The 18893-nt window shown below is 41.6% G+C and overlaps 1 protein-coding gene across 1 annotated transcript in view; it reads left to right on the forward strand.

Moving 5' to 3' along the window:
- The window catches only part of nphp4 (nephronophthisis 4), a gene marked incomplete at both ends in the record, with an annotated part of 169585 nt that overhangs the window by 136368 nt on the left and 14324 nt on the right, over positions 1 to 18893 (forward strand). Inside the window, 5 exons of the mRNA XM_083919301.1 lie at positions 3747 to 3881; positions 6471 to 6667; positions 8883 to 9097; positions 14807 to 14996; positions 15870 to 15953. Coding sequence (XP_083775427.1) covers positions 3747 to 3881; positions 6471 to 6667; positions 8883 to 9097; positions 14807 to 14996; positions 15870 to 15953 — 821 coding nt within the window. The remainder of the gene's footprint in view (positions 1 to 3746; positions 3882 to 6470; positions 6668 to 8882; positions 9098 to 14806; positions 14997 to 15869; positions 15954 to 18893) is intronic.

The following is an 18893-nucleotide window of genomic DNA, read 5'->3' on the forward strand; positions in this document are numbered from 1 at the left end:
AGTCAACCTGGATTAGCACTAATGCAGGTATTATCTGATGAGACTAATAATGGTTCTAGGGATATCTGATGAATTAAAATGATTGACTGATTAAATCACAGGGTCATAATTTGTATCATCATCAGGCCGTTTGTTTTGCTGTGGGCAGCAGCACCAATTGTTCTTCTGTCTTATCGCGTCCTTGCAGGCTTCTCTAATTCTATCCATCATCGAAACATTTCTCTACACAATAGAAAGCCCATAGTTAGCCATTGGGGATGTGATCTCTATGGCTTTCTTATTGATTGGAGATGTTTATGCGACAGCAGAAGTAATGTCTTCACAGTAATATTTGGAAAATATAACTCCAACAAATAAATGGGGCTGAGTGGTGTGGCCAGGGTAGGGTGATGGATGATGAGGGGAATGCACTGGGACGGCAGGCACCTCACCCATTAATCTGCAGAACTGTGCTGTCTCTGTCTGTTTGCATGGCAACACCAGCTCTCCATTACTCATTTAGCTGCCGCCCATTATCAGTTTGTTGATGAAGGAGTTGCCTCTAAAAGATTTGGAGGGTGCTTTTGGCCCCCTTTCTGAAACTCCTATAGCTCACTGAGGTATGAATTCTGGGCAGTAAAGCCGACTAATTGCTGCACTCGCCATATTTCATATGAAAGCATCCCGGATGAGGTATCCCTCTCAGAAAATGCTCAAACTTCTTACACCACAATTAAGCCCTTCAATTGGGTATGTTGTTGTGTTCTAAAGCACAAGAATTGATGGGGGTAATGGGAGCATTGTGTCAAAGTGCTCTGTAATTAAAAATGTTAGTTTTATTGACTTCAGCCAGTTGTTGTAATTCTATCTAAATGACTGCATAAGTTGGCCTCAGTAGAAGTCTTTTGACATGTGGTATTTGTAGATGCTCTCTCACTTATAAGTTGATCCAATACATATCTAGATACACATGCTACGATACAATTCATACGTTTTAATATGTATATATACTGTGTGTATACAGTATATATATACAGCATATATATCTATAATTAGAGAACTATTTTTTAATACTTGATTTATTCTGAAATATTGTTATTTTTTATTGTTCATATCCGCTGTGGCTTTACCCCTATTGTATGTTTTTTTCTTTTTTTCAAATAACAAAGGCACAAAAACCTTTATTTTTGTGAAAAAGACAGTGTGCAAAATTAAAGAACAGTAACCACTGTCTCTCCACCGTAAGGTCTTAGGTCCTGAGCAATAAAACAGGCTATAAATGCTGTGATTACCTTAGACCTTGTCAAATTGTGGAAACAGAGATCCATGTCTTTGTCTTGTGTGTTCTTGCTTGTGCTAGCTGCTGTTTTACAGACCTTACAAATAGTCAGACTTTTGTCGAGTTCCTTCCTTCTTATAGAATCCAAATATCTTCCAAACTTTAGGTTTTAGAGTTGATGGTGCATTGTAAACCGTATCAGCCATGTTGTTCATTGTGCTCAATGTTTTGCTAACGCTATACTCTCTTGCGAGTCTAGCATTGACATTTTACCTTTCACAAGAGTGGAGCAGATTGTACAGATCTTACAGATGGCAGCAAAGCTTAGTCAACAGATTCATAATTTCGTGAAAATGACCACTGGCATATCAATGTAGTGACATCTTGGTAACGTTGGTTAAAATTAGTTTGTGATTCGCATCTGTGAATTTTTACACCTCTACTGCTGTTGTGACTCTGTGAGCAATTATTTGTTACACTGCCATTACTAGACATTTTGTGCAAAAAGCACTCTTCAAACATATAAGCAACATTTGCCCACGGTGACTTTACTGTAAGGGCCCTGCACAGGATGAAGAAATCCCAATATCCGCGGTCATTTGCTGTCTTTGTAAACCCTGGAGTGCTGACTTATCCACTTGCCTTTTAAAAAGAGCGGTGACATTATGAGTTAGCCATTACGGAGCAGAGAGGGAGACACATTAGTTTGAAAGCTGGAGGCAGTCTGGTTGTCAAGAGGCCCAAACTGTCAAACAATGGCAAATAAGGCTTCTGTAATAATATTACAAGACAATCAACAAAACACAAGAAACATCTGTAAAGAAAGAAATATTGGGAGCTGGTTTCAGAATATATAACATCTTACTGCATTTCTGACACCCGGCACTCCGCCAGACTAGACAGAGGCCAACTCTCACCATCAATCAGCATGACACTCACAGTGCGTTGCAAGCTTTCACTGTCCAGACCTTTCTGGCAATTTCAGCCCACTAATTAATGACTGTAACTTGTCTTCCTGTATTGATCCAGCTTCAAGTGCTCTGGGCCAGGGTTTAACCTGGACTGTGTTCACATTGGCACCTTCTACAATCGAAGTATACTGTTTCACATGTGACTTCAAAGACTTTGGCCTAAAACTGATTTTTTTTTTGGCAAACTGGCCAATCTGGCTTCAGATGTCAGTTTGGCTCATTGCTTCAAGATGTGGCAAAAAGCCAAGTCGCCAACCACTGCTGGAGTTACACAGAATGAATCAAACTTAGTCCTGATAGTAATTGTGTATCAGTATAGCCTCCTCAGGCATACAGGGTGATCAAAGAGTCAGGGTTCATATTGCAACCTCTACAGGGAGCCTGCTCACTGCTTTAGTTCTGTTCTGCAGCTCATTAGCAACCTCTACTATCCAAAAGTTACAGGCTCGACTTTCAGTCAGATGAGGTGATATACATTTTAACAAGTTCATCAAACCAAAGCACTTGAAATGACAGGTTCAGAGTCTCCTTGCCAACCTGCCTCAACTGTAAACAAGAAAAGTAAACACTGGAGCAGTTGAGATCTGCTGATGTTCATATGCCTCCAGGTTCATTTGGAAAGGAAAGAAGGAGGTCTAAAATATTGTACCGTCTCAAAAAAAAACAATGTAGGTGAGATGCAGAGAAAAAAAAAAGAATAAATAATGATAATAATATTGGTGCTAAAATATTTGAAGTATAAACTTGGCTGTTATTGTGTAATTGTATAATTTCCAAATCTGTTGTTAGCCTTTATACCACAGGGTCGATTTTTTCATGCGATTTATTCAACTTTTTTTTTTGAAAGTGTCAAATTGTTTTTGTCACGAGTACATTTTCACAGAATCTGAATGTTACACGGCTGCAAAGCGGAGTCTTTTTTTTTTTCAGATTGAAGTTGATTTTTTTTTTTTTTTCAGGCTCCAAGTAAAGACACAAGGATTATAAAAACAAGGCTATGTCTTATAATTCAAGATGACAAACTTTACTCCTTTCAACCTTGACAAAGGCAACGCATATAAGCTCCAGTCATTTCCTTCTTACCTTTCACAATAAAAGCCCTAGACTGCGTAAAGCCAATCTGGCAGGCCAAGCACATCACCATTATGAATATTCGAAGGTGGGTGTGTAAAGGCCTTAATAGCTAGCTTAAACAAGTTATTTTGTTGACTTTTGTTGTGCAGAACATCATTTCTCAGACTTACTCTTCTGATCATTTGACAAAGTTTAATGGGGCTCTTGGTTCTTAGACGTTTAGTAAAAAAGATAAACAATTTGAATCCTCTTTGAATAGCTATAATCCACTGTGATACAATTATTATTTAGTATTGGTACTGGTCAGCACGTATACAGATGGTTTGATGATAATAACGGCTTCTTCTTGCGGAGAATCTGCAGCCTGTAAGATGTAAACAAGATAAAATTTCTGAATGACTCCACGTGGCGGCATAATCAGACATTGATTATCTCTTCTGCAGGATGCGCAGTCGATCCAAGCAGGAGGAGGGCAGCAGACACGAAGGCATCTCATTCTCACATCATCACACCTCGTGAAGTTGCCTGTGGCTTCAGAGGAGGAAGTCTGTCCTCCAGAAACATCCTCCAACTCAACGGTATCCCTTTAATCCACAGCTTACTGAATCATGTCACTGTCTATGTTCCAACATATCAGTTCACTTCACTATCATAAATTTCTTCACTTAGTGTTTTAGCACGTGTGTGTGTGTGTGTGTGTGTGTGTGTGTGTGTGTGTGTGTGTGTGTGTGTGTGTGTGTGTGTGTGTGTGTGTGTGTGTGTGTGTGTGTGTGTGTGTGTGTGTGTGTGTGTGTGTGTGAGTGTGTGTGTGTGTCTGTGTGTCTGTGTGTCACTGTGTCTGTTTGTGTCTGTGTCTGTGTGCGCGCGCGTACGTGCGTGCGTACGCGTCCAGTATATGCGTGTATTAATAAGTGTCTTTCGCCTGGGCAGTGAGCATGCTATGCTTTATCTCCTCCACCAGATCCATTTCACATTCTGTCTCTTGGCTGCACCACTGAACCACTCACTTTTCAGCCTAATTGAGCCTGCACAAGCGTCTGTGTTGTGGTGTGTGTGTATATGTGTGTGTGTGTGTGTGTGTGTGTGTGTGTTTGTGCGTGCAGTCCAGAGGAACACACACTCTGGGGAAACCAATTTTTTCCTCAGTTAGACAAACGGTCACCAGTCAACTGGTGTATAGTCCTAAATGTGTCCTTAAAATGTGGACTGTGACTCAAACACACATGATAATGTTAATGATGATGATGATGAAATAAATCTGTCAGATCTAGAATTCATGATGTGTACTCATTACATTTTGCACATATTTGCTTAGAGCACTAATACACTGAAAATATGTATATGGTTTTACGGCCAAACAAACATGCACTGCATATTAACATAGGTTTACAAATGAATGCATGCTCACTCCAAATATATTCCTAAACTATAGCAATCATTAATTCACAGCTCTGATTACTGTGCAAACATGTCTGTTCACTAATTGCTTTGTTTCTTACCTTCAATATATCCCCCCTCCTCCACCACAACTTCCTCTTCCACCTCTTCGCCATCTCCACTGCTCAGCTCTCTTACACACTCAACTGTTTCCTGTCTCCACTACACCTTCCCGTGGCATTTAAACATACAACTCCTAATTGCGTGCACTGGAGCCCAGTTAACCACGCTGAAGCTGTGTGTGTGTGTGTGTGCGTGCGTGCGTGCGTGCGTGCGTGCGTGTGTGTGCGTGTGTGCGTGTGTGCGTGTGTGCGTGTGTGTGTGTGTGTGTGTGTGTGTGTGTGTGTGTGTGTGTGTGTGTGTGTGTGTGTGTGTGTGTGTGTTTGTGTGTGTGTAACGCCTTCCTGTGGCTCTAAAGGCAGCTAGACACTATCTGGTCGGGTGACTGGCTGTCGACCCAGGGCCTCTCAGATAAGGACACTCTGGAACATGTCTGTGGATAAAGAACAGAGAGAGTAGAGACACTGGACCTGAATTTATATATTTCCATTTGATGTATGGTATATCTGATGTGTTGTTGTTGTTTATTTACAGTTTGACTAGCTAAAATAACCTGTTTTCTAATTGGTTGGTAAAATGTCTGGTTGGTTGTTGTTGCCTTTGCTGCATTCATGTGGTGTCAGAATAATCTGAAAAATTAGGTTGCGTGTGAACACCCCCTCAAGTTGGAACAACTTGGAAAGTCGGCAAACACTTCAGTGCTGAGTTGAATGTTGTATCACACAGAAACATGGCAGATTAAAGTAAATGTTGGGTTGATCCCGTTAATGGTTTTCCGGGCATGTCCAACTGGAAGGAGTCCCTGTGGAAGACCCATAACATGATGTAGTTAGTTAGTCATTTCTAAACATTAACCTGATAACAAGTCAGGAGAAAAATAATTTTAGTGGTTTAAGGGGATGTACTGCAGCAACAAGGCTGGGACTGATATAAAGCTTCCAACTGGAAATAAATACTGGAAACAGCGATCAACACGTTTTTTAAAGGCATGTTCTTTGTAGCGTCCATGATGATTTTCACGTTACCATTTAAAGCTAGCACTGAAGACAAAGAACAATTGCCTAACTCGGTCTGTCTGAGGAATACCTGAATGTAGATCGTTTCAGCCATACTTATGACAAACATGTTTTTTTAACAAACCTTCACATTCGTCAAAAGAAGCTTAAGTTGAGACATATTATGTCTAAACACAAGCAGTCGTACCAGAACTTCTGTATGATCGGATGATAAGTTATCATCCGATATCAGCATTTGGCGCTTGACAGTTGGATACAGTGCCAAAGTTTATCTTCCTACATGCTGCGACATTTTCTCCACTACATCGACAAATAAATCTGTTTTCAGATGACAAAAATATTCAGGTATTTAAATGTTTGAGTGTTGTTCAAAATGCAGGATTAGTTTTTAGAGAACATTTACATGATCCAGTTGAAATGAGGATGGATTATTTTGTGAAGGATACACAGCCGTGGAGGTGAGAGATAATTTGGGAGGAAGAGGCAGTTGTTTGACTGTTGTCTGTGTACAAGCTGTTGTTTCTTGTGTTCCAACAATACTTTAATCCTTGGACATTTGGAGGATTTTTAGAACATATGGTCATGATGGCAAAAACATTAGATTCCACTCTGTTCAGTAAATATTTTCATATTTGGACTGTTTCTCCTTCACAGCGAGGAACGCTGCACAGGCAGACAGACTTCAAATGGATGGGGATGTCGTGCCATTGTTCAGAGGGATCAGAGCGAACACCATCGTGTCTGCAGAGCGCAACCTGAACGAGCCTGACGATGAGCGCCGCAAGCTCGATTGCATGGCCGCTGTGCATCGGCGGGAGGGAAAGGAAGATGCTAAAGAGGCTAAGGTCACGGTGAGGTCAATGGCGAGACGAGAATAGCTGCTTCTCTGTAAAGCAGAGCCACAACTGTCTGTCCCTGTTCTTCACTTAAATCTCTATCAGAGGCAGAGCAAGGGTGTCCGTTCTGAAACATGTCGTCAGGGAGCATTCATAGAGACGTGGAGCCATCTCCCAGACACCCTGCCTGTGCTACACTTCTCATGGCGATGTGCCCTTCAACCATCTGTGTTTCAGTGACCGTACAAGAAGGTGCTAATTGTTCTTCTGCCCGAAGGCACATCTTGTACTTTCATCCATGGGTTCACATGCTAAATGCGATTTTGGCTGCGGAGCATGTTTGTCTCAGACATTTTACACGTAATATTTCCTGTGTTTTAGTGGTTTCACACTCCCAGAACAGCAAACATTGTGTCGAATATAACCGAGTCTTGCAGCCCGCACAAGAGGAAGACTTTAAAAGAGTTTCTTTGCAATTCTATTTGGATTTGACTTATCTGGGCTGATAGACACAACTTATCTAGTCAAGCTTTACCCCTGGAATAATTTCTGTGCACTAGACCTCAGTATTATTTTCTCTCACACACTTAGCATTACCACCCTGATTCTGAAACTCAATTTCAGCTTTCATTTATGTTCACGACAAATGTACCTACTGTCCAGAATGCCTGGCACCCTGCAGTGTAGTGCACCATTTACAGAATTTTAAAGGTTTGAGTCAACAACAATATCACAGTATGCTCATAGTGCAGAGTTAAATGTGTGAAGGAGTGCAGATTTAATGATTGATGGGTTTTTTTTGTTTGTCACTTGATAAACAATGCTGGGATAAAGCCTGGCATCATCTCTCCCCTTGCTCTCCTTCAGTCATCTGCCTATTATCTTTCTCAAACCCCTTCGCTATGGGCAACAACAACAAGAAGCTCCTGAGAGCAACCTACATTGAGCTAGTCTGGAATCTGAGTTTGCACTTGTAGAACTAAAACAATTTGTAAATGCACCTGGGAAAAGGCCAGATTCAAGCCTGTGTCTTGTCTTGTGCCCGATGTTGATCCGTTTTCAGCCATTGTTAGTAGGAGTTTATTTGCCACATTCTTTAACCCTGGCAAAAGCATTTACCAGTAACATTGACTTTACAGGTGTACGGATCCGTTCCACTTCATAACAGCTTCTATGATAATGCTTTAATACATTTCTGCAGTTTTAACGAGACCAGTGAGCTCCACCAGAGTTGAAGTATAAGCAGGCTTCACCTCTAGGTCAGTGACCATCAAATAATATTTGTCTTTTAATCATTTTTACCCTGCGTGTAAATGTTCCATTAATTTGCGGAGGCACCTTTGCTGCATCTGGATCTTAGCGCCAGCCAAGCCATTGTTATTGCTTTCAAGAAATGCAAACAAGCCAGATTATTGCTCCCCCTTATCCCAGAATGCAGGTGTGGGGTAGCCAGACCATACTGCAGTGCTGGAGTAGGGTGAGGTAAAGCAAGACCCGTTTGTCACAAACTGTCCTAAAGGAGAAACTAAGTAGAAAAAGTGTTTGCCCTCTGCTTTGGAACAAAACTGCACAGACTTAATGAACCCAACATTTGAGAAAACACCGTTTATAACATTGATTCCTTTCCAAATACCTGTACTTAATGGCTGATGGAAATTATGGATTTTTCTGACAAGCCATTGAAGAATATAATTATTTTAAAGGTTTTGAAAAGGTCATAAAGGAAAGCTTGTAACATGTAGCTGTTTCCTTATGGAGTGGCTGTGGCTCAGAGGTAGGCACGTAGCCTCTGCCATCAGTGCATCAAGCTCTGGGTGAATGTGACAAGTAGTGTAAAAGTACCTCGAGTGGTCAGAAAACTAGACAGGTGCTATATAAGCACAAGTCAAATTATATTTTACAATCAAATATTCTGTGTTCAAATTATAACATATAATAAGGATGCAGCTGTGGACGCGTTGTCAAAAAGAATGGGTTATTGTAAGCCTTAAAATACAACCAAAGTAATTGCTGAGATGTGGTAACACGCCACACGCTATAAATATGTCAGAAGATAAAATCTGTGTGTGCAAACTACAGCAGGTACAGTAGGTCAAAATGAAAACAGGGAGTCTCTCCGAAAACATTGTTTACAATGGAAAGTTTGGGTAATCATATGGCATATTTTACAGAATGTTATGAAATTGTGTTGCCTGGTGTTTTTCAGTATTTGCCATTGTTTTTGTGTTAGGATGGGACGCATAATGCTTGGGTGGGGCATCAGATGAAACCCAGTGAAAAGCACAGCAAGGCCGAGGGAATCGCCAACATGCTGAGTCAGGCCATCACCACCCAGCACCTGCTGTACGCCAGCCTGGGCTCTGCTGAGTACATAGAGTTTGTCCTAAAAAATCCCTTCAATGTTCCTCAGACGGTCACCATCCACAGTGAAGACCCTGAGCTCAGGTAAGACTCCACCCCAACTGTTTGGTTTGTCTGATTATATTTTCCACTGACAAAGAGGAAATCTGAGGAAACCGTTTGTTAGTAAAATCACCCCCCTCATAAGCCCCACTGTGAAATTTTGTCAATGGATGTTTATCTGCATCCTCACACTTGAACCTCCCCAATGTGAGACCAATGCAGTAATCCAATCCAGAACTTTGTTCTTTGAAGTTATGTTTCATCCTTTTACTCTTCCTCAGAATATTTCAGTCTTGGCATGATGCTCCATTGTTTACACAAGAAGAAGAAAAGATGGCTCTCTAATGCTGTGTATGAGTCGCGAGTGGCATCATATTCTGTAGATATTTACTAACCAGCTCACAGCTCTCCTGTGGCTACTCCAAACCAAACCAAATCATGAAACTTGAGTTGGAGCTCACAGTGCTTTCGGTTATGATGCTGACAGCCACCAAATGTGGCTGACAGCCACCAAATGTGGCTCACGCTATTTTGCAAGGATACCCTCGCTGCATTCGGGGCTTTGTGCCGCTTAAGACAATGTGTTTGATGGGTTTGTTTTAAGAAGTGCAACAGCCCAGCATGTTTTTTGGGGTCCTGGTTCCTCACCAATCAAGTGTGAAGACGATTTGATGAAATATGTGAAAGACAGTCGTACATGCATACATACACTGAGAGACAGAGATTCCTTTCTTTATAGTTAGATGATGCTGTTACAACCAAATGACACCATATTCGTCATGGTGAAATCATATCTACACATGTCCACCAAATATGGTTACAATAACATAAAGTGTTCAGGACATATGGCATTCAAAAATCTGAAAGAGGTTTTTCTGGCTTAGTCCAGAGATGTTCTATATCAAATTTGGTGATGATTGCTCAAAATTTGTAGTAGGAGTAGTGGAAAAAAAGAGATTTGGACACAACTAAAATGGCAGAAAATCCATCGAGACGGAACTTGGGCATAGATTCATCTGGACACACAGAATCCAGGAAAATAGAAAAATGTTGTTGTTGGAAAAAGTTTGTTGTCATAGCCTCCACCGCCTGGCCAAACTGCACCAGAGCATATCATTGCGTCTCCAGCAATACACCCAGCAAGTGTGAAGTAGATCAGAAGAACGGTTCTTGAGGTATGCAAATAACAGACAGACAGACACACACACAGCTTCAGCTGAACACATAGATTTCTTTCTTCGTGGTTAGATGAGAAACAGCAACAGTAGAAAGTCCAGATGAAGTTTTTGTATTTTATTCCGGTTGTGGGAGTCTGCCTCACCGCTTTCTCATTGTTCTGATGTGATCCATGTGATAATTTGTTTATTATACGCATCTTGTTTATATGTGGTGTGTGTGTGTGTGTGTGTGTGTGTGTGTGTGTGTGTGTGTGTATGTGTGTATGTGTGTGTGTGTGTGTGTGTGTGTTTTTATTTATGACTAAACAGGATGAATTTTTTCAGTACAAACGGCCACCACATTTCCAAACTCACTTTGCATGTGTGTGTGTCTGCATGAATAAATAAAATGAATTCAGATTTGCTTGCTACTTTTCCTCTACTGATCACATCATACACATACTGCAGGCCTTCAGCAGCATGCCTACATTCAGCTGGAGAGATGCTCACTAACCCCTTTAATCCACACAGAGGAACCATTTTGGTTGATATTTCCTGGATCCCCCGTTCTTGGTATCTATGCCGTGTTTGTTTCCTTAAATTAGTGTCCTTGTTAATCCCCCAGCTCTGACTCTTTTGTTATGGATTCGGCTCATGCCTGAGCTTTGGATTAACATATATCACGTTGATCAACAAAGGCTGGAGTGTGCCATGGATGAATCATTATGGTATTAGCCCGGCCACCGGGCCTACCAAATCTAATTGAGAGTCATCAATCCCCACATCTGTCCTCTCTCCGGCTTAGCGCCCTGTTAGTTTATTTATATATTTCCTGATGAGGCAGCATGACACCGTCTGCCACCTCTGCAAAGAGCCACAAATGTGTAAATTAGCAAGGAAGCTTCTGCATTGGATGTGTTTCTATCGTAGCGCTGTTGCTTTCACTGTGAGTCAAGTTCAGGTCACCCAGCCCTGTTCAGACACTTCACTGAGAACTTGAGCTGTTTCCCATTGTCATTTGAGTAATATGAAACAAAATAGTTGTTGGTAATTGTTAGTTGTTATGATGACAACATGTCAGTGGATTTTTAAAGTGGATCGCAGCTCACTGGGAGGAGAGCTGAGCGACGCAGTTTGGGAGGTGTTCTCCAAAGCAGTGGGGATTAAGGAAGAGGTACTGTTGGAACCAGCCAGCTGTACGGCGCATTTTCTGAAACAAATGCAGCATGACAGCACAACCAGCCAGCCAACAGGCAGACGGCTTGCTAGTTAGCTAGCTTGCTAACTCCGCCATGCCCCCACACCACACCTGTCACATAAAAAAGATGCCAAACAAAGTTGTCACTCATCTGGTGAAAGCAATGTATTTTTCTACTTGGTGACAAGAGTGTGTAGATGAAGCATTCAAGTAATTCTTACTTTTCTTGCATGTGTCAGTTAGAGTACTCCACGCTTCACTCCAAAGCACCACCCTCTTCCCAATGCCTGACCTCTGACACACCCCCGTCCCTGGACACTTGCGTTGAGAGAGAAATGTTGCGTTCAAGTGTCAAAGTCCGAAATTTCAGACCTCCAACTAGGCAAAGTGCCATGGAATGCCTGTTAAAGTGGAACTGCATACAATTATTTTTTTGTTTTGAATTGAATATTGATGAGTTTCAACATCTGGTGGAATTTTTTAACATTTTACTGTTTATTTGGAGCATTTTAAGATTACAAATAAAGTGTAAAATGCCAGAAAGGTAAGAAGTGCTTTAAGTGGCAGCTTTCCTAGCATTACTACCTCACTGCTAGTTTGGCCGCGACTGGCAGAAAGTTGGTTTATATGGAATTTTATGTAGAAGTTAGTCCATGACATGACCACCAATCTGACCATTCTGGTACGTTAAAATGAATTGGAATGTCCTTTCTAACCATTTTATTTCTGTGCTTGTAACATTTGTAACAACACAGCCTGGTGAATGTTGCTCTGCACTCTGCATGCCTGATTCATCCACTTGTTGAACTGCCTGCATGGTTGTCTTATACAGATTTTGTACTCACTGAACACGTTGTTGTTAGAAACACCTGCGTGAAAATCAATACTGTTGTATAACTGTTAATATGCATTTCCAGGTTGGACCTTAGTGTTTGTTTCAGAACAAAAAAGCTGCAGGACACCAACAAACACACACTAAAAACATTTGGTTGCCACAGTGATGTTTCCTGGGAGTTGATTTTAAAGAGAATTCCTGAGATATCCTCGGATCAGAATTCCCAGGATTGTTGCCACATGCATATCCGTTGTTGAGATGACCTGTGTTACTGTACTGCACCACAGCTTGGTCAGTGCACCGATGCTACTCAGCTCTTTTTTCTTTCTGTGTCAATGTTTCAACTAATATTTGACAAGGATCTTTTTTTAGAACACAAGCAGGGCCTTGGGTGAGCTCTTTGTTCTCCAGAAACCAAATTTAATAGTCTGACCCTCAACCTGAAGGCTTTGAAGCGAGAGCAATTTGAGAGAGGCTAGGCTAGCTGTAGCTTTGATGTACTGTATGCAGTGGGTTAGAGCCCAGAGGCTCCTCTTGAAGTGGAGGTTGTGTTTGCTACCTGTTGCCATCCATTTGGCATGGTAACCCTTTACATTTGGCCTCACAGAACCCAGTGTGAGCTGTGACAGCTGGCCAGCAGAGTGACACGAGACTACAGCTCCTCTTCTGCTGCTTCTTGTCTCATTATCTGTCTTCTTCTCGTGGCTTTCTAAACTCTGCATTCATCTATTTAACGATCTTTATTGATATGACTGTCACTCCAATGACGGTCATTGACACTTGGAGCACAAAGGGTTCCAGTGACATCATCGGCCTTGTGAGAGGTTAAATACCTGGATCTCCACACCAGTTAGTTGGACCAGTCCCAGCCTGGTCAGATGCATACATGAACTGATGAAGCCTCTTGGATGAGAGGTGAAACGTATTCCTAGACAAATAATCAAGTCCAGTTACTTTTGACTGAAATTGCTTTGGGGATAATGATGACCTGGACAAATGAGAATATTCACAGGCTTCCTTCTCTGTATTTGTTTGTCCTTTTTACCGCCTGCCTTTCGCTATTTTCTTTCTGTACATCAGCCCCTGTTTCATTTTAATGGAGGCTCAGGTGAAACACGCATACTGCACACACACACACACAGACACACACATACACATCCTCTTTGTTGTTTTGATAAGCCACAGGCTAAATGTTTTAAGTGCACAAGTGGAAATCTCTAAATAAGTTTCATGGAATCAACTGTTGCATCTGGCCCTTATGTTAGCGAGGTGGAGCCCTGCAAAATTCATAAAGTCTCGCTCTCCTATTGAGAGAAATCCCTCTACATGCCCATGGGTTGGAGCCTTTGAAGTTCCCTTTATGCATTTGGGCGTGAAATTGTTGCATTGAAAAGAAGAGGAAAGAGTGGAGACAGACCTCCCTCTGTTGGAACTTGTTATCTGTTCCTGTTGCTTTCTCCCTGTAAATCCATTTGTTGGGTCTTTCACTGACCTCTTTACACTTTTATGAAAGCTGCCGCTGGTAATTAAAAGGAAAGCATTGTGTTCCCTGTGTTGACTGCTCAAGTGTGGAATTGGTTTACTTTGATTGTTGGCACCGCAGTGAACTTAACACTGCTAGAATAAGTTTGTAAGATAGGACATCAATATTGTTAGTCTGGACCAAAGGGTATTGTATTGTTTTAGTTGCATTGCTGGATCCTTCAGAGAAATAAGATCATGTCTCTAAGGTTTAAGGCCATTCTCAGACCAATCTAGGAACCCAGTCTGACTCCGCCTGGCAAAGAGGTGGAGTGTGGCTAGAGCTGAGGCGGGCTGAATGAAGCGACACACCCTTAATTATGCATTACTTTAAGCCCTAATTTAAACAAATAAGTTATATACAATTTCAACCATTGTACAGATGCAATGAACAGGGAAATTAGCTATATATACCAATACTGTTGTTTGTACTAGGCTGTAAACATGTTTATTTCTCCGGTTAAGTTGGACATTTCACCATGGGAATCTATAGGGATGGACTCACCCTCAAGTGGTCATTCATGGAACTGCAGTTTTTGGCACTTTATTGTTGGCTTTGTTTGAGTAAAGTGTTCAGCAGTGAGGGTTCAGACATTTATTTATGACAGTGTGTGGGAAACAGTACCTCAGGGGGCTTGACTTAGGAACCAGATGGTCACTGGTTCAGGTCCCGCATACAGACCAGGTATGGCAGTGAAGTGGTAGCTGGAGAGGTGTCGTTCACCTCATGGGCACTGCTGAGTTGCCCTTGAGTCATTTAGTGCCCCAATTGATCGGCTTGCCTTTCCACGGGCAGCCCTCTCGCTCTGACATCTCTCCAGTTAATGCATCTGGATAGGTCCTGTTTCCCCTTGTGTGTAACTTGTATAGAATCAGAGTGAAATTTTTTTATTTCCCCTCAGGTATTAATAAAGTATGTCTTTACTGATCCTAGAGGGATCCTAGATGGATCATAGTTGATAAATATACGTACGTAAATATAAAAAGATATACAGGAGCCTGCTTTTATTTCACTCGTGTCCTTTAATCTTTCTCTCCAGTGTCATCACTAACACAGAGGAGTGGGGTTACTTCAAAGCTCTAACCAAAACTCCAACCCCGCTGGAGGAGAACATGTTTCACTTTGAGGAAGGTGCCCCAGGTCCCAGGGTTTACCTCCGGCCCAAGGAGAGTATCCACATTCCCCTGAAGTACCAGAGTTTTCTCTGCGACCACACCATGGCTCTTCAGGTACAGTGCAGATGTCAGGGTGATGCCAATAGAACGCTCTCTGGCATTAGTGTATTAATGTGTGAGTGAACAGGTGAATGATGCATGTAGTGAAGGGGGCTCCGTCTTAGGAATAGTTACGGTCAACGTTTTCCCAGATCAAGCAATTGTATGAGGGAGGATTGATTCTTGATTGACTGCATCTTCTGTGTCCTAACAGCAATTGAACCTCCAACTTACGCGTCACATCAACATGCTCTGTCCGTTCAAAGCACTAAATGTGTGAAACAAGTTTCAAAATATGCTCCTGAAAAACTGTTGCATTGCCCGTCTGCCAGCGGACTCCCAGTGAGGGCACACACACACACACACGCTGGACCCACTAATTACCTCCTAGACTCCTCTGCTCTTACCTTACCTGGCCTTAATGAGAGTGAGCGATCAAGGAATCAATTATTCACGCCCATCCCTACTTCATTTACTATTCCAACTTCTGATGTCGCAGTTCTTCACGTCTGCTTATTGATTCCAGTTGTCAGAAAACCTGTTAAAACCGATTGGCCTTGAGTGGTAGGAGATGTGTGTTTGGTATGAGAACAGTGTGGGAATAAGTGGTCGAGTCATTAATATGAATGTCACTACACCTCAAGAATTATTAAACAGAAGTGATCTCTTCCAAGGGCAAGTTATACACATGGAGTGCCAGCTCAGGCCCCATAGTTCATTTGAGTCTGGATGTGGTTAACATACTGTAGGCTGTGCTCTTATCTCCTGTATGACTGAAGTTTATTCTTGCGATCTCGCTTGATGTGCACATTTTCTGTTCCGTTATTACTGTTTTTTTATGGGTGATCAGTTTTTATAATTATTCTGTTTCTTATCAAATCCTTACAGGGACCAAGCTTCCTACCGACAGGCACAGGGTCGCAGGTGGCCAAGAAAAATCTGTCCAATATTATTGCTGCCAAGACTATCAAGGTACAGAATGCTATGCTTGTTTAATATTTTCTGTGTATTGGACCATTTTTATCTCCTCCAGTAGTGTGTGTCTCCAGGCTGGTCTTACAGTAAGCTATGGATTTGAGATGCAGTGTGGATGAACAGTATGTGTCTGCATAATTAGAGCTTTATTACAATCAATTCAAACATGTTGAGCTGTTAAATAAGAATATTCAAAGGAGTAGAGGAAGACAAAGCCAACTGAAGTAGTGTGAAGCTTTAGTAAGGGCTAACTTTGTGGCACATCCCTAAGTCAAACAACATCTAGTGTACACACAAACTCCCAGACAAGTCTCTGTGGAGTGGCAGAGCACCGCCTTTTCCCTCCTCTCTTTTCCCACACAGTCTCAGACACAAAGAACTCTTTGAAGTTTGACTATTTAAAAAGTTACAGTAGCCAGACAAGATTGTCAAGCAGAATGATACGCTTGAAATCACTTTTATCTTACTGAACATTGTTTATCTGGCTGCAGGGTTAAACTCTCTCCGATTGGAGGACAGCTTGACACGTCTGGCTAATCTACTTTAAATGAACCATGCATGTGTAGCCTTACTCTGAAGTTATTTTCACATTTTATGGACTTATTCAACAGTTTATAATATGTTAGAAGTTTAGAGGAGGTAGAAACAAAGTGGAGACTTGTTGGGATGTATTTCAGATCAGACAATGCGCTCTATAATGCTCTGCAGCCCCTGTATGCTACAGCTGTCACAACGATTCTCTTCCGTTCCTCATGAAACCGTTCACCCTCTCTCTGCCGACGTGATCTTAAATGGCCACATTTATGCTGTTAAAAACAGGTAAACATCACTGTCCGTTAACATGCAGTACCTCACTATAATCCTGTTGCTCATGTAGAGTACAGCACCCTGAAGCTTTCCCATTGCACGGGGTGATGAAACTTTCCAGTCTGCCAAGTGTGTGTGTGTGTGTGTGTGTGTGTTTGTGTGTGTCAGTGTCAGCACTGCGGCTCCAAACCAAAATCCCGTCAAGAGGTCAAAAAGGTCAGGTCTGGATCAAATCTGTGTCCCGCTAAAACTGACAAGCCCCAACAGCAGAGCTGTCAGGACGCCAGCTTTGGCAGCGCTGTCAGTCAGAACACATCAGCAGAGCCAGATATGGGCCACTGTTGTAGGTCAGCATGGCCCACAAATCTGACACATCAATGCTTTGGACAGCTGCTGTTTGGCAGGGATCAACATCTGAGTTTGTGAATCATTGACCAAAATGTGGAAAGTTAACTTGTACACTAAAAATTATAGTGCACTATATTGAAGTCCCATAGTAATGAAGGTCCTCTTAACTACTGGGAACTGTTTTTGTATTGCATCACTACAGAGGTTTACTTGAACAATAGTTATTTGTTAAAATGAATGTTAAATATATACAAAATAATGGCACAGACTGCTGGGGTGTAATGACTCACTACAGCAGCTAGTATGTGATCACCTGAACATTACACCCATATGTGGAATTAGGTGATTTTTAATCAGCATGAATCTGCTCAACTCAGTTTACACAGAGTGTCAGAGTCTGCAAAAAATCTATCTGTAGGGCAGTCCCACAGATAACTTTATACAAAGATACACACAATGAAGATGAGATAATAGTTTCATTACATCACTACCTTGACCATATAAGGAGTTTGTTAATAAGCTAGCAGTTACATTATTATCAGTTTCTTAGGGTTTCTCAGACCTTCTCAGGCCTCAAGAAAACCTCCCTCAAGTTTTCGTTTGAAACCTCTAATCTGTCAAGGACATTTGGCCAATTCAAACTGATAACTATCATTCAATTGTTCAAGTCACAAAAGTCTATTTCATAAACAAGTCACAAAGGAATGTGATAATGAATTTTCCCTTACACAAACAAACCATAATATGCCTAAATTGTGTATTTTTACAATGAGTTCATGACTTCATTTGAAACATTAAGTGCTACGAATAGCACTGTTTGCTACAGCCTCTTTACTGAATCTCACAATAGGAAAGAAAACATCCAACACAATGATGTTTGCTTCCTCTACAGCAGGGGCCAGCAACCTTGGGCACTTATTCCACCACTGGCAATGGTAGGAGGCAGGGTAGCAATAAGCATCGGTTTTGGAAATGTTGACATGTCTTGCATCTGCATGACACATGACTTCTTTAGCAGGTGCACAACCTCTTATTTACGGTAGTTTGATGGACTTTTTCACCATACGCATTCTGCGAAGACCTGCCTTCTTTACAGAATGCAACAGGGGTGGTAAAAAAAGTGTTAGTGTGTCTGTGTCCCTTATAAAGTATTAAAGCCTTGGACTAAAGTGTTGGGTATACAGGGAATTCTGACCTGACAGCGGCATTAGAGGTGGGGATAGTGAATCTCTATAGTAGATAATTGAATCAAATGTCAAACAGACTTACCGAATGACAGACACCACTGTCCCAACATGCCTCGGAATAGCTTTGTACCGAAGTGTTGCCTAAATTAGTCCACAAAAAACTCTCAGTACTATTGTATGTGCAGCTTCTTTATCATTCATATAATCCAAGCTGATGATGTGAAGTATGATGGTACACGATAGGGTTATTAATGAATTTGTTTGCATATGTTGAGTATGAGTCCATACCAGCTATCATATGTAATGAGTGCATATTTGTGTTGATGCAAAGATCAGACCCTGAGGGGCTTTTTTAATGCAGCGAACTTCAAAGCACATTCAGCAGGTCTGTGGGGGCTCAGTAGTCAACTTTATATTCTTGTGTACAGCATGCTTCATCATCATCATCATCATCACCACCACCACCATACTCTCTGCTGAATAAAACTTCTCAAAGGCTGCTTTTTAAAAGCTGCCCATGTTGTTTAGAGCTGAACTGCTTCAGGAAGACAACATGGCAACTCCACTTCTGTATTATATGAGAATGTAGGTATTC

Source organism: Echiichthys vipera (assembly GCF_963691815.1).
Source record: "Echiichthys vipera genome assembly, chromosome: 9".
In the NCBI taxonomy this organism is placed as follows: domain Eukaryota; kingdom Metazoa; phylum Chordata; class Actinopteri; order Perciformes; family Trachinidae; genus Echiichthys; species Echiichthys vipera.